Consider the following 12874-nt stretch of genomic DNA (forward strand, 5'->3'; position numbering starts at 1 on the left):
CATACATGACGTTTTACATTTATTCCAACTAGGCAAGGCATATTTGCAATATTTTTAAAATTATCATGCAACTGGTAAATAAAAAAAAACGTATTTCAACCTCATATTTTGCTTACTGAATTTAAGTTAAAATTGTAAATTCTCTGCGTTAAATAAAATAAAACAATTTACAGTTTTCGAGCTTTAAGCTTGACATTTTTAAAAGAAACCTTAAAATATTTAAATTTTCTATTCGGGCCGCAAAATCGGTGCCAAACAGTAACACATTAAAAACCTACAAACTTGCAGTAAAACTGACTTAAAATGAAACTCGAGTGATGCATACAGAACGAGAGAAAGATAACTACAAAACGAGTAGTCGAACGTATTACTCAAAAATATCACACACGATGTCAACCGTACAAACGGCGAGGTGAGGTAAACGCGATAGTAAATGTACAGGAAACGTCTGTCGCGACCACCGCGGGGGATCCCCGGACGCACACGAGTTACACGAACCCAGCGGGACGCTCGGGCGTCAGTCGAGGTAGACGTAGAAGTTGTCGGTGCCGCAGTAGGCGGCGGCGAGCGCCTTGCCCTGCGGCGTGGGCGCGCTGAAGGCGAGCTCGTCGCGGCGCAGCGCGTGGCCGTGCAGCGCCGACGCGCGCGCGCACTGCAGCAGGCGCCGCGCCACGCCGCCGCGCCGCCGCCAGCGCGCCGTCCACACGCGCGACACGCCGCACCTGTGCGCAGGGGCAGACACGGTATGTTTGATGTTGTTTATATTTTAAATTAAAATATGTCAAGCCAAACTCAATATAGTCGACCCAACCCGAGAGTTTGTAAAGGCTTGGACCTTGTGGCTGCTCGGCAAGCGTGTAAATGTAGCATTACACTATCCCACTGTATCAACTGTCCGAGTTGTAAGTTAGACACGGTAACTAATTAAGAAATTGGGGTAGAGCTTTGCATTTCTTTTTATTGTTGGGGCAAAACCCAAATAACACACATTTTGTCGACTTGCCCGAGATGGGATACTAAAGAAAATTTGGGGAAACTCACTTGACTGGATAATCTTCTATGCTGCAGCAGTCGGGGTCACCGGGTATTAACTTGTAGGCTCTCGTTTTGGGCTCCACTATCAGACACCCTATTATTTGTCTCTTCTCTATACATAAATACGCCTGTAAATAAAAATTGTAATATAAAATAAATTTCTATTTAGAATAATAATTCTACATTTCAATACAAAAAAGTCACAATCTATAAACGGCCCACAGTTGGGTAGACTTGCTGCTTTAGTGCAAGTTAGGAAACATAAAAGGGGCAGAATTAAGACCGAATCACGCAGATGATGATGCCCTGAGCCCAGGGTAAAAAATTATACAAGAAAAGTCAATTCAATGCACGCGCACGATCATAACACGGCAGTTAAATAATTGAATATGCTCGCTCACCGTGTAAACGTGCGCAGGGCGCGGCAGGTCGGCCGCACAGCCCAGGAAGGGGTGCAGCAGCCGGGAGAGCAGCGCCTGCACTCGTTTCCACCCCGCCTCGCCTCCACGCACGCGAATGATGCGATCGTTCTCCGTCCTGTCCACCACGCATTCCTCTTTCAAACCCTAAAAATTACATGTTAATATAATAATTAAAAAAAGCCGAGATGGCCCAGTGGTAAGAACGCGTGAATCTTAACCGATGATCGTGGGTTCAAACACGGGCAAGCACCACTGAATTTTCATGTGCTTAATTTATGATTATAATTCATCTCGTGCTTTACGGTGAAGGAAAACATCGTGAGGAAACCTGCATGTGTCTAATTTCACTGAAATCTGCCACATGTGTATTCCACCAACCTGTTTGAACAGCGTTGTGGAATAAGCTCCAATACCTTCTCCTCAAAAAGAGGAGAGGAGGCCTTTAACCCAGCAGTGGGACATTCACAGGCTATTACGGTGTTACGGGATAATAATTAAATATAAGGATAACGTAGATACAAAAAACAAACAACCACCTATGCTATGTTTTTAATAAAAGCAAAGCATTCTTTATCTTATGGATTAATAAACAATCGCTACTTATTTAATAAAACTTTTTTGACTTACATTAAACTTCAATACATCAGTGGCGTTGTGATGAACTAAATGATCATGCTCGTCCTGGGGATCGCCAATCTAATAAACAATAAAAAAACATATATATGACACTTTAAAAGTGAACGATTTAATTACTAATCAACGCTAGTAAAGAAACGAGACTTAAATAATTCAATATTTTATCAAAATTATACATGAACATAACAAATGTTAGTTTTGGACCACCTTAGTTTTGTGTATGATATCAGTTTTCGCTCGCGTGTTTCGGATATAAAAAGTAGCCTGTGTCCTGTTTTGGGGTTCAAACTTGCTTCATACTAAATTTCATCTACATCGGTTTAACAATAAAAGCGTAACAAACAGTCAGAATTACTTTTGCATTTATAATATTAATATAGATAGATAACAGCAATACATTTCATTGGAGTATTAGAATTTTTTTTTTTTTTTATAGAATAGGAAGGCGGACGAGCATATGGGCCACCTGATGGTAAGTGGTCACCAACGCTCTTAGACATTAGCATTGTAAGAAATGTCAACCATCGCTTACATATCCAATGCGCCACCAACCTTGGGAACTAAGATTTTATGTCCCTTGTGCCTGTAATTACACTGGCTCACTCACCATTCAAACCGGAACACAACAATATCAAGTATTGCTGTTTTGCGGTAGAATATCTGATGAGTGGGTGGTACCTACCCAGACGAGCTTGCACAAAGCCCTACCACCAGTAGAAATGCATATTATATGATTCTATTCAACATGTAGTGTTACATTTTAATTTTTTTTTTAAATATTGTAATGCACGATTGCACATAATTATGGTAGATAGTTCACCTGATAAATAACACCGCATTCATTGCACTGTGTTGCTCCGAACTTCTTTTGTCCAGCGTCAATCACATACTGATCACTTGAACTCTTGAACAAGGATCGCTTGCTTTTTTCTGTCACTGGAAATTTAAAAAAAATAAACATTCTCTTCACGACTGCATACATGTAAAACAAGGTTTTTGTACCGTGATATTTTTTAAAGAATGAGACACAAAAATTCGCCATCCTATATATTAGTTTTATTCGTAAAATACACACCACGTTTTTTTGACGCGTTTAATTAAACATTTCAAAATATTTCTCAGACTACAAGTCCAACCAGTGTAAAGTGTAAGAGAAAAAATTAAACTAAACTACAGCTGTCGTTATTTTTTCTCTTTTTTACCACATAAATGTTTAGCATGAGATCTATAATAGATAAGACTTTTCGCTGGCATTTCTGTTGTCTGTGTACAAGCTCTATAAGAAACCACAATGTTGTGTACTAATTTTATGCTTATATATAAATATATTATTTATAATTTCGTATATATACGAAATTGTGTAACATTATTGATCACTTTGTAAGCTTACCTTTAGAACTACTGGGACTATTAATTCCCGAATTAGGTTTACTGAAAATCGGGAACAATTTCTCCGCTTTATTGTTATCTACTTCAGTACTAACGGTTGGAGTTTCTGAAACAAAAACATTAATTAAATAGAAAGTTAGATAAACCATTTTCATGTATATAGCATGAATGTATCTGTCTAGAGTAACGGGGCTGCTTCTACATAAGAACTCTTTAATATATAGTGTTTATAGTTATCGCTAATGCTACATGTGTAGCAATGTACATAATCATATTTAATAATTGTTAAATTTTTTTTAAATAGTTTTAAATCGTGGAAGAGCTTTATGCAAGCTCGTCTGAGTAGGACCACCCACTCATCAGTTATTCTACCGCGAAACAGCAGTACTTGGTATTGTTGTGTTCCGGTTTGAAGAGTGAGTGAGCCAGTGTAATTACAAGCACAAGGGACATAACATTTTAGTTCCCAAGGTTGGTGGCGCATTGGTGATGTAAGCGACGGTTAACATTTCTTACAATGCCAATGTCAATGGGCGTTGGTGACCACTTACCATCAGGTGGCCCATATGCTCCTCCGTCTCCCTATTCTATTTAAAAAAAAGCGATAATTTTATAAAAGGTCAGGTTTTTTATTAGTCAGGTCAGGTATTGCATAAGGTATTTGTTCTCACCAGTAACAGTGGGTACAGTTTCAGTGGAGGCCAGAACAGCACCAGCGTCAATATTATTTGACTGTGCCATTTCTAATATCTGCTCATCGAGCATTTTTAGCTCGCGCTCAATTTCGTCTAAATCTGGTATTTCTTTTTGGCCTGAAACTATTTTTTAATAATTAAACATTGTTTACAGTAAATAAAGTACTTTTAAATATAAAGTGTTTTGCAGTTTTACTTTTGGTAGTAAATAAGGAGGCAGGTCTTGTGTAGTGGTAAGCGGGTTACATTACTCAAAGCCAATGACTATGTGTGTAAGTAACCACTTACAAACTGGATACCCTATTCCAATTGATTAAGGAGTAAAGACAAAGCTTAGATTTTAAAAACCAGGAAACAAGTTGTTAAATAAATTTACTTACCAGGTACAACATCCCCATCAACAAATATATATCCTCCCTCCACAGGTAGGAACTCACCAGTCTTAGGCATATCACCATGACTGGAAGTGTGACCTTCAGGTTCCATCATTACTATATCTTGGATGCCTTGCGTTTTATTTTGGGGCAATACACTTTCCAAAGGTAAGGTTGTATCTTGCAAGGGTTCTGGTAAGACTGAAGGAACAATGTTAGCAGGTATTGGTAAGGTACTTTGCTGAGTACCCAATTCTACAATAACAGCTGAATCCTGGGGCTTGTATAGGTCCGTGGTCACTGGTATCGCAGTTACCGGTTGAAATATTTGGCTGGTGGCTTCTATAACTGTACTATTAAAACAGGGCAGTTCTTCCTGAGGCTTAGTGTAAATAAGTTCAGACTCTGGCACCTCTTCTTCTGTCCATTGACTGAGGAGGGCGTCAATCGTTTGCTTTTCTTTGTTGAAGGGATCTGTTTTATCTGAAAATAACAGAATAATGATAATGTAATTCTCAAGGGAGTCTATCCATATAGACAGGGACATATTATGGTGCCCTGTCTATTCCTTCACTCTCATAATTTGACAGGACAATTCCGTCATGTCTGGAGGGTTTAGTCACAGAAACTAGAGTGTAAGAACTGCCAATTTCCAAACTGTGTCTACTCAGAGTTGCTCATCAGAAAAGTCCAATAACTTTTTAATCTGTTGGCCCAGGGCTTGAACCCAGTAACTCGTGATCAATGGATTGGGTAATGATTAAACACCTCAACTATTTTCTACGAGCTAAAAATAATACTCTAACATTTGACCATTATTAACTTACCGTCTATCGAAGATTGACTTAAAATCGAGACATCGTTATTCTCCGACTTATTGGAAGCGATGCTGATATTCAATGCACTAGGAGTGGTATTGGTAAATCCTTTCATAGTCATAATCTTAGATTTGTTCATTTTCGGCTTACGTATCCTGTGCTTAACGCCCATGTTAATCTGTCCCGTTTTCTTTTGGCGTTTTTGTGTATGAGTGTGACCAAAGAGACGACGTCGGTGAGTATTTGATACTTCAATGGCTTTAGATATTTTAGTTGATATTGTAGAATTCAAATCTGGGTTTGCTTTGCCGTAAAATGATTTTGTTGACAGAATATCTTTGAGCCTGTCACTGTTGAACAACGAGAGCCGTGCCTTTGGAACTGTACTTGTATCTAATCTAGGATGCTTTGAAATGGGCCCACAATCTGTCATGCCTTCATAGTGAAGTCTCTTGTGGCTTTTCTCAATATCACAGGTAGATTCAGGACTTTCGGCAATTTCTACAACGGATCGCCTATGACTCAGTTTAGGGGGCGATTTATTTTCCGACATATTATGCGGAGTTTTCAACATCTGTGTTGGCGATATATAGCTACTCATATCCATTTTCGTAAGACAGACCACAGCATTCTTCTTTGGCGATATATTTTTCTTCTGCTCAACTAGTATGCCTTTAAAACTTTGAAGTTTCGGCGTCACCTTTAGTTTCCGTGATGATCGTCGTAGTGATTTAGTGGGGGTGTTCTCTTTAGAATCTGTTCCAGAATCTGTGTCAAAGTTCAGATCTTTCAATGAGCTACTGCAGCTTTCTGTATCAGCTATGAGACTGGCTAGACTCTTACGTGCTTTGCTGGATGTGGAAGAAGATGTGGTATGAACACTTGCACATGAATGTGTAGAAGATGGTGTGCCAGGGTGGTTCCGCAAGTGTGGTGTAGCCGGTGTTGACAAAGAATACCTCGTCTCGGGGCATGAGTACCGAGTCTGATATTTCTTTAGTGTAAAAGGAGATTTCATGAAATTTTTCAAATCTTGCGTCTCTCTCAGCTTCTTTGAATGGCTTGTTTCATCTGTATTCAAAAATATATTTCAGAATATAAAAATATCGAAAATGCAGTCACAGAATAAATTATCTACTACTGCTACTTTTTAAAATATGTATGTATTGGATAACAATAAAGTATTATTATAATTATTATCAAAACTTTACTTATGCTAAATGACTTGTAATTGGATCATCGAAAATACTTATAAAGATCTACTTGATTTCCTTTATACAAATAAAATAGTGAAACATTGAGTGCCGCTTTGATTGAGCTGTGAGGTACCTACAAGACTGTCTTTTGTGAATACTTGATTGAATATTATCAAAGTAGAAATTATTTTGACTAATTTAGGGCCACAACACAAATTCTCAAAGATTATCCAACTGTACTGGAGATATTATAGTGTGAGCGAGCACACATAGTTTCAATACTCTTTCACTCTCATGGTCTAATGAAATAATGATTCAACATGACTCCGTCAACATCCAACACCCAGGCAACAGTTGAGAAATATTTGAGAAAGGGAAAAATTTAACTACATTTTATGTGGTTTACATAGTTACATAATTATAATTTACTCAAATTTACGAGTCTAGTGTTTGAATATGTCTTATATATGTATTTTAAATTACAGAAATAATTGCCCTCCTACAAATGGTGGTCAGCTGAGCCTAAGTAATTAACAAGCATTTATAACTGCTCAGATGTTTACAAACAATCAATGACTGATTTTGTCCCATTAAATTTTTAAGCTAATAAAAAAGGAATAAAAAGAATGCACTCTAAGACTTGTTACAGTAGAAATTTTGACCAACTTAATTAGCATTCATCATCAATACCACTACTGATGAAACTAATAAACTCAAAATGAAGTAAATAAATATTTAGACAATATCTCTCCATCATTCATGAAGCTGTTTTTGTTAATTATTTTCTTTGTGTAATCTATGCATTTAAGCTCATTTGAATGAGTTGAAAGTTAAACACTGTATTGTTTTTGATGTGTATATGTAGTTAGTATACATTTACAGTAAAAAAGTACAGTAACAGCCTGTGAATGTCCCACTGCTGGGCTAAGGTCTCCTCTCCCTTTTTGAGGAACAGGTTTTTGGAGCTTACATTTGGTATCAGACAAATGTTTCACAAAGGTGTTTACACAGGCATTACAATGCATGCCGGATGTTAGTATATTATATAAGTAAAATTACTATCACTTTGTTTCTATTGTTTGATATATTTTTTTAATTAAGGATTGCCAATTGATAATTAGATATTGCTTTTGTCAGCCATGATCTCATTTGTTCTTTGTTTATATGATGTAATGCTGTTAGCTGATAGCCATAATAGATAGAATTGCATTAAAACTCTTCTATGCAGTACAATTAATAACTTATCTTTTTCACATCATTACAACAAAGATAAAAAAAGCAATTTAGTTTTAAATAAAAAGTGAACTAAAGTTGAAATGAAGCTTAAAGCAAAATTGATCTAGTTTTATTATAACAACTTATATAGTAACCAATAATAATTAGGTTACCTTTGATACTTTCTAATATGAGATATTACAATATATAAATAACATTAATGTTTTTCAATTAAGTAAGTTGAAAAACATACATGTATAATTTAAAGGTAAAAAGTGGCATTCATTTGTTTTGCAAGTTTATTGAACCTATTACCATATATTACAATCCTGTTATAAATAGTAGATATAAAATATTTTTTAAAGTAAATTTCATTCTTTACTACTGTAAATAACAGTGCTATTCAAAAATATATTGTATATTCAAATGACATATTACTACTCAACAAAATGTATTGTTATTAATCATTGTGCTTTGATTCTGATCATAATGAGTGTGTAAGGATTGAATAACTATTTTAATTGATTTGTAAGAACAACAAATATTCATCACATACATTCATACACACATTTAACTTACTAATACTATATATTCTCTAGAAAAAACTACAAATGTTATGTTAATTATATATGTTGAATGAGAACAACAAAAAATAAAAACTAATACTATCTATGCTAGATCAACAACACATAAAAAGTTTGTTAAAAATAATTGAAACTGTTTAAAAGCAAGAGTTAATCTAATGATTCATACGTACGCCAAATCGACCTCTCTGGAGTTTTAGGAATGTTATAATCAGAGTCATCGCCGGAGCTGGAGTCCAGGGTGCTGATGATGCCCAGGTCACAATCATCGCTGTCACTTTCACTATCAACTACGGGTAGACGACGATGTTTCGTCAGCGAATCCATCGAAGCTTCGTTTTCCGCCAAAAATAGCCCCTTTTTTCGTTCAGACATTTTAGGAGTATGGGTGTGCGGAACCCGCAATGAACGCCGTGGTGTTGTTGCAGCCATTGTTAACACTACTTATTAATAATAAATGCAGTTGTATTTCAGTAACAAACATTGAAGCACATGAGTCAAAATTTCTAGCACCTGCCAGACGCATGCATATTACAAGTTTGAATTATTTTTTAAATCGTTGTTAAGGGTCATTTTATAGTAAACTCGTAAAAACTATGTTTATAAATGTGATGACGTTGAAAAACATGTAACTTTTGTAATGAACTCAGCAAAGCATCGAAAGTAATATGATTTCTAGCGTTTGCCAGCAACCATTGTCCATATTGTTTGGCGCGTAAACATCTGTCACATTAAGTGTTGCAAGTCCAAAGTTATTAAAAATGATTTTTAAGTTATAATTTACTTTATTAATGGGGTAAAATTTATAAAAATGTGTATCCTTGTAATTTAAAAAAACTTCTTATTCCATTAAGAGTAAAAGTGGATTGAAAGGCTAAAAAATGTTTTATACTTCAATTAAGAGCATCACATTCATCTAATACTTATTATATTTTTCTCATAAGATCAAAGAACAACAACTTCGATTTCGTGATAATAATATAAAAGTACAAGTAGTTTACATAATGATTATATTAAAATTGAATTTTCGTTGCTAATAGAATACATAAATTAAAAATATATTATATTTTAAGAAATGTAAATATTTAATTTACATAATAGTACAACAGGCGAAATGATTGCTACCTATAAAAGAATTTTTCTACACCATTTATTTAAACTATTAATTTATTTACTATGTTTTCATCACAAATATGTTAAGAATTTTTCATCAAAAGATCAGATCAAGATAAGGTAAAAATTAGTCGAAGAGTAGGTTTGGCGCTTATTTTACCACAGTTAATGCTAGAACTCAAAAGTAGGATTTTATCTTTTATTATAATAGTACACATGGAGGAAGTTTACTCTTTTTTTTGTTTTTAACCGCAAAGTACGAGATTAAATTTAAATAAGCATTAAGCGCAATTAAACAGTAATTATTGATTACTACGAGGTTGACGTGGTTGGTGGATGCTTGCCTTTCACGCCGAAGGTTGTGAGTTCGAATCCCACCCAGGACAGATATTTGTGTGCATGAACATGTCTGTTTGTCCCGAGTCTGGGTGTAATTATCTATATAATTTTTTTTTTTTTTTTATAGAATAGGTAGGCGGACGAGCATAAGGGCCACCTGATGGGAAGTGGTCACCAAACGCCCTTAGACATTGGCATTGTAAGAAATGTCAACCATCTCTTATACAGCCAATGCGCCACCAACCTTGGGAACTAAGATTTTATGTCCCTTGTGCCTGTAATTACACTGGCTCACTCACCCTTCAAACCGGAACACAACAATAACAAGTACTGCTGTTTTGCGGTAGAATATCTGATGAGTGGGTGGTACCTACCCAGACGAGCTTGCACAAAGCTCTACCACCAGTAAATAATAAGTATGTATTTGCAAAAGAAAAATAGTATTTGTAGTATATCAGTTGTCTGGTTTCATAGTACAAGCTCTGTAGAAGCTTGATTATGTTTGAACCCACATTCATCAACTAAAACTTGTAAGTGGTACTGCCACTGACCCACCCACCTTAGTTCACGTTTAATTGAACGATTATAACATATGCAGCATGTGAAAAATCCAGCGAATTTACTTGAATTGATTCCTTTGGTTATTCCAGATGCACCAAATACAGGCATCATAGTCAATTTAAATAAATTCTATGCTAAAGATAACGCATTAGGTATACAATTTGTAAAGGAAATAAAATAAAAAAAAATTATAATTTTGATAATTTTATTTAAAACTTAGGAAAGAAATAATAAAAAAATAATTATAAAAAAATGGTCAACATTGTCTCAAATGATAAAACATTTTAACCATCAATTCTTTAGAAATTATAAAAGATCATTATGTAACAAAAATAATTCAGGAAATCTAGAAATTAATTAGGAATGTTAAAATAATGCAACCAATGAAAACATGTTAGCACCCAATTTTTTAATCCTAATATAATAGTTTTTTTTTTAATTTATATATAAATTTTTAATTATAAAGCGAAAAAAATAAAAAGTAAGTACATTTTCTTTACATAAAATGTCTGAGGAATGTCATTTTGTAAGATAACAAAGATTTGACTAAATATAGGATTATGTTTTAACTTCTTATAAGTAATATATATCTTTTTATTTTGAACTTATCACTAAGTTGCTGCTTATAACATTTTTCTTATTAATAAACTTTATATTCTGAAACATAATCGTTTTAAAATGAAATAGGAAGGTATTTTTAATATGAATATAAATTATAGATAGATATATTAACAAACATCTTAAAATGCTGTAAAGGAAAATGAACAAACAAACAAAGAAATTTAATATCAATTTTTCTTTTTTCTAAGGTCAGGCCCATTATTAGATTGTTATACTAAGATAACCTTTATTTTACAATTTACAATAAAAAATTATTGACTTTCTAGTTATAAATACATTTTAAGTATTTTTTTTTTGTTTAATAAAGACATTTCTTTATATATCAAACTAATCACTAGGCTTAAAACAAACTTTAGGCTAGGTGTTTTAAAATGTATTATTTATACAAGTGTAAATGTTTGTTTAAATTGCTGAATATTTTTTTAAATGGCAGTACTTTTATAAAAACACAGAATAACACTAGTTTTTTTAGTTATATTATTCTGTTCATTGGTTTAAATAAAAAGGTTTAATAATTTTTATTTTTTTAAATAAATTAACATTGAATGTCATCTGAATTCTTCTAAAAATATTTTACTCTTAATATTGACAATGCAGTTCATTTTAATAAATAATCATGTATGAAACACCCAACTTAAGCCAATGTTGTTGATATGACTTTCACAACCTTATTTATCAGTCTACTTCCTAGGTTGTTGGATATTTGGGTTGGGCTTAATGTTGATAATCGCTGGAGGCTTAGGACTATGAGCAACCTTTGCTGCTTGAGGCGTGAAGTCAGCGTTACCTCTGTTCGGAGCCCCAGCAATTGAAATTGGATTGGTCGGTACAGGAGATGGTCCTGAGAGTCCAGTTAAGTCTTCATTTGGTAATTCCTTGCCATCTTTTGTGTGTGGAATCTTGTGCTGGGTAATTCTCATTCCACCAGCTTTGACTGTGGGATATTTATATTTGGATGTACAGATATAATTGCAACATACTTTTAGATTGAGAATACTAATTGTTTATTTATAAATAATATTAAAAGTTTACATAGATGGAAGTGAGAGTATTTTAAAAGGTTCACTAGCAAATTTGAATAGACCTTAGTCAGTTGAGTTACCTGAGTTGTTTTGAGTTCTAACTCCTCAATAATTTAATTAGAAATTTGCTGACTTCTAAATTTATAATTTTTTCATATTTTCATCTTCGTATTAGTTCCACTTGAGTTTTAATTTATAACAGAATATAATTAAAAATAAATAAAATTAAAATACGGTGCAATTAAAATCTGTACAAAAAAGTAACGCGTTATATATAATGACCTTGAAGTGTTCTTTGTTTAATAACATTCATAAAATTATAGAAACGTAAATAAGAAGCGGTGATTAATTTCAAGGTTGATCGACCAGTATATAATTTAGAACAATATTGTAAATATTTTAAGACATTAGTAACTATATAACTACTGTAATAATTTTTTACTACTTGCATATACATCATTTTGAAAAATTATTAATTTCTAATTAGAATAATTTATCATCACGTATTAATATGTATAATATTGAGTTAATGTATAGTAAACAAAACAAAAAGAAAGAAGCTCACCTGCAGGGGGATGGCCTGCTTTTAGTTGAGAACTCTCATCGGGGGACGACATGATTGGTAAGTTATAATTAAAGTATAAAATAAAATTTTGGAAGATATAAATTCTGATAAGATTTGCGTAAAAATAATCATAAAATGACAACGTGTAAGTACGCGACAGTGACACAGGCAAAGTAAATGTAGATTATAAAAAAAATCGCGTCTTGAATCTTGCATCATACAAAGCGAAGTTGTAAAAAAAATAACATGATCGGATAGCCTTACTAACAATGTTTTGTGTTTTGGTTAT

At 33.8% G+C, this 12874-nt stretch overlaps 2 protein-coding genes across 3 annotated transcripts; both read right to left on the bottom strand.

Annotated features, from left to right (window-relative positions):
- Positions 1–100: 100 nt before the first annotated feature.
- LOC126777346 (uncharacterized) lies at positions 101–9006 on the bottom strand. 2 transcript variants are annotated; one of them, XM_050500358.1, is made up of 10 exons: positions 8538–9006; positions 5379–6440; positions 4558–5034; positions 4154–4294; positions 3484–3588; positions 2914–3029; positions 2085–2153; positions 1437–1601; positions 1042–1163; positions 101–722 (listed from the first exon to the last, which is right to left on the bottom strand). In XM_050500358.1, the coding sequence occupies exons 1-10, from the start codon at positions 8794–8796 to the stop codon at positions 518–520; spliced, it is 2721 nt and encodes a 906-aa protein (XP_050356315.1). In that variant the 5' UTR covers positions 8797–9006; the 3' UTR covers positions 101–517. The 2 variants fall into 2 exon arrangements, with proteins under 2 accessions (XP_050356315.1, XP_050356311.1); XM_050500354.1 differs by having other exon boundaries at positions 4154–4300.
- Positions 9007–10570: 1564 nt separating this feature from the next.
- Positions 10571–12804, bottom strand: LOC126777390 (death-associated protein 1). The gene is made up of 2 exons (XM_050500437.1): positions 12586–12804; positions 10571–11932 (listed from the first exon to the last, which is right to left on the bottom strand). Exons 1-2 carry the CDS (start codon positions 12635–12637, stop codon positions 11679–11681), a joined length of 306 nt encoding a protein of 101 aa, XP_050356394.1. The 5' UTR covers positions 12638–12804; the 3' UTR covers positions 10571–11678.
- Between the last annotated feature and the right edge of the window lie 70 nt (positions 12805–12874).

Source organism: Nymphalis io, chromosome 22 (assembly GCF_905147045.1).
Source record: "Nymphalis io chromosome 22, ilAglIoxx1.1, whole genome shotgun sequence".
NCBI classification, from domain to species: Eukaryota; Metazoa; Arthropoda; class Insecta; order Lepidoptera; family Nymphalidae; genus Nymphalis; species Nymphalis io.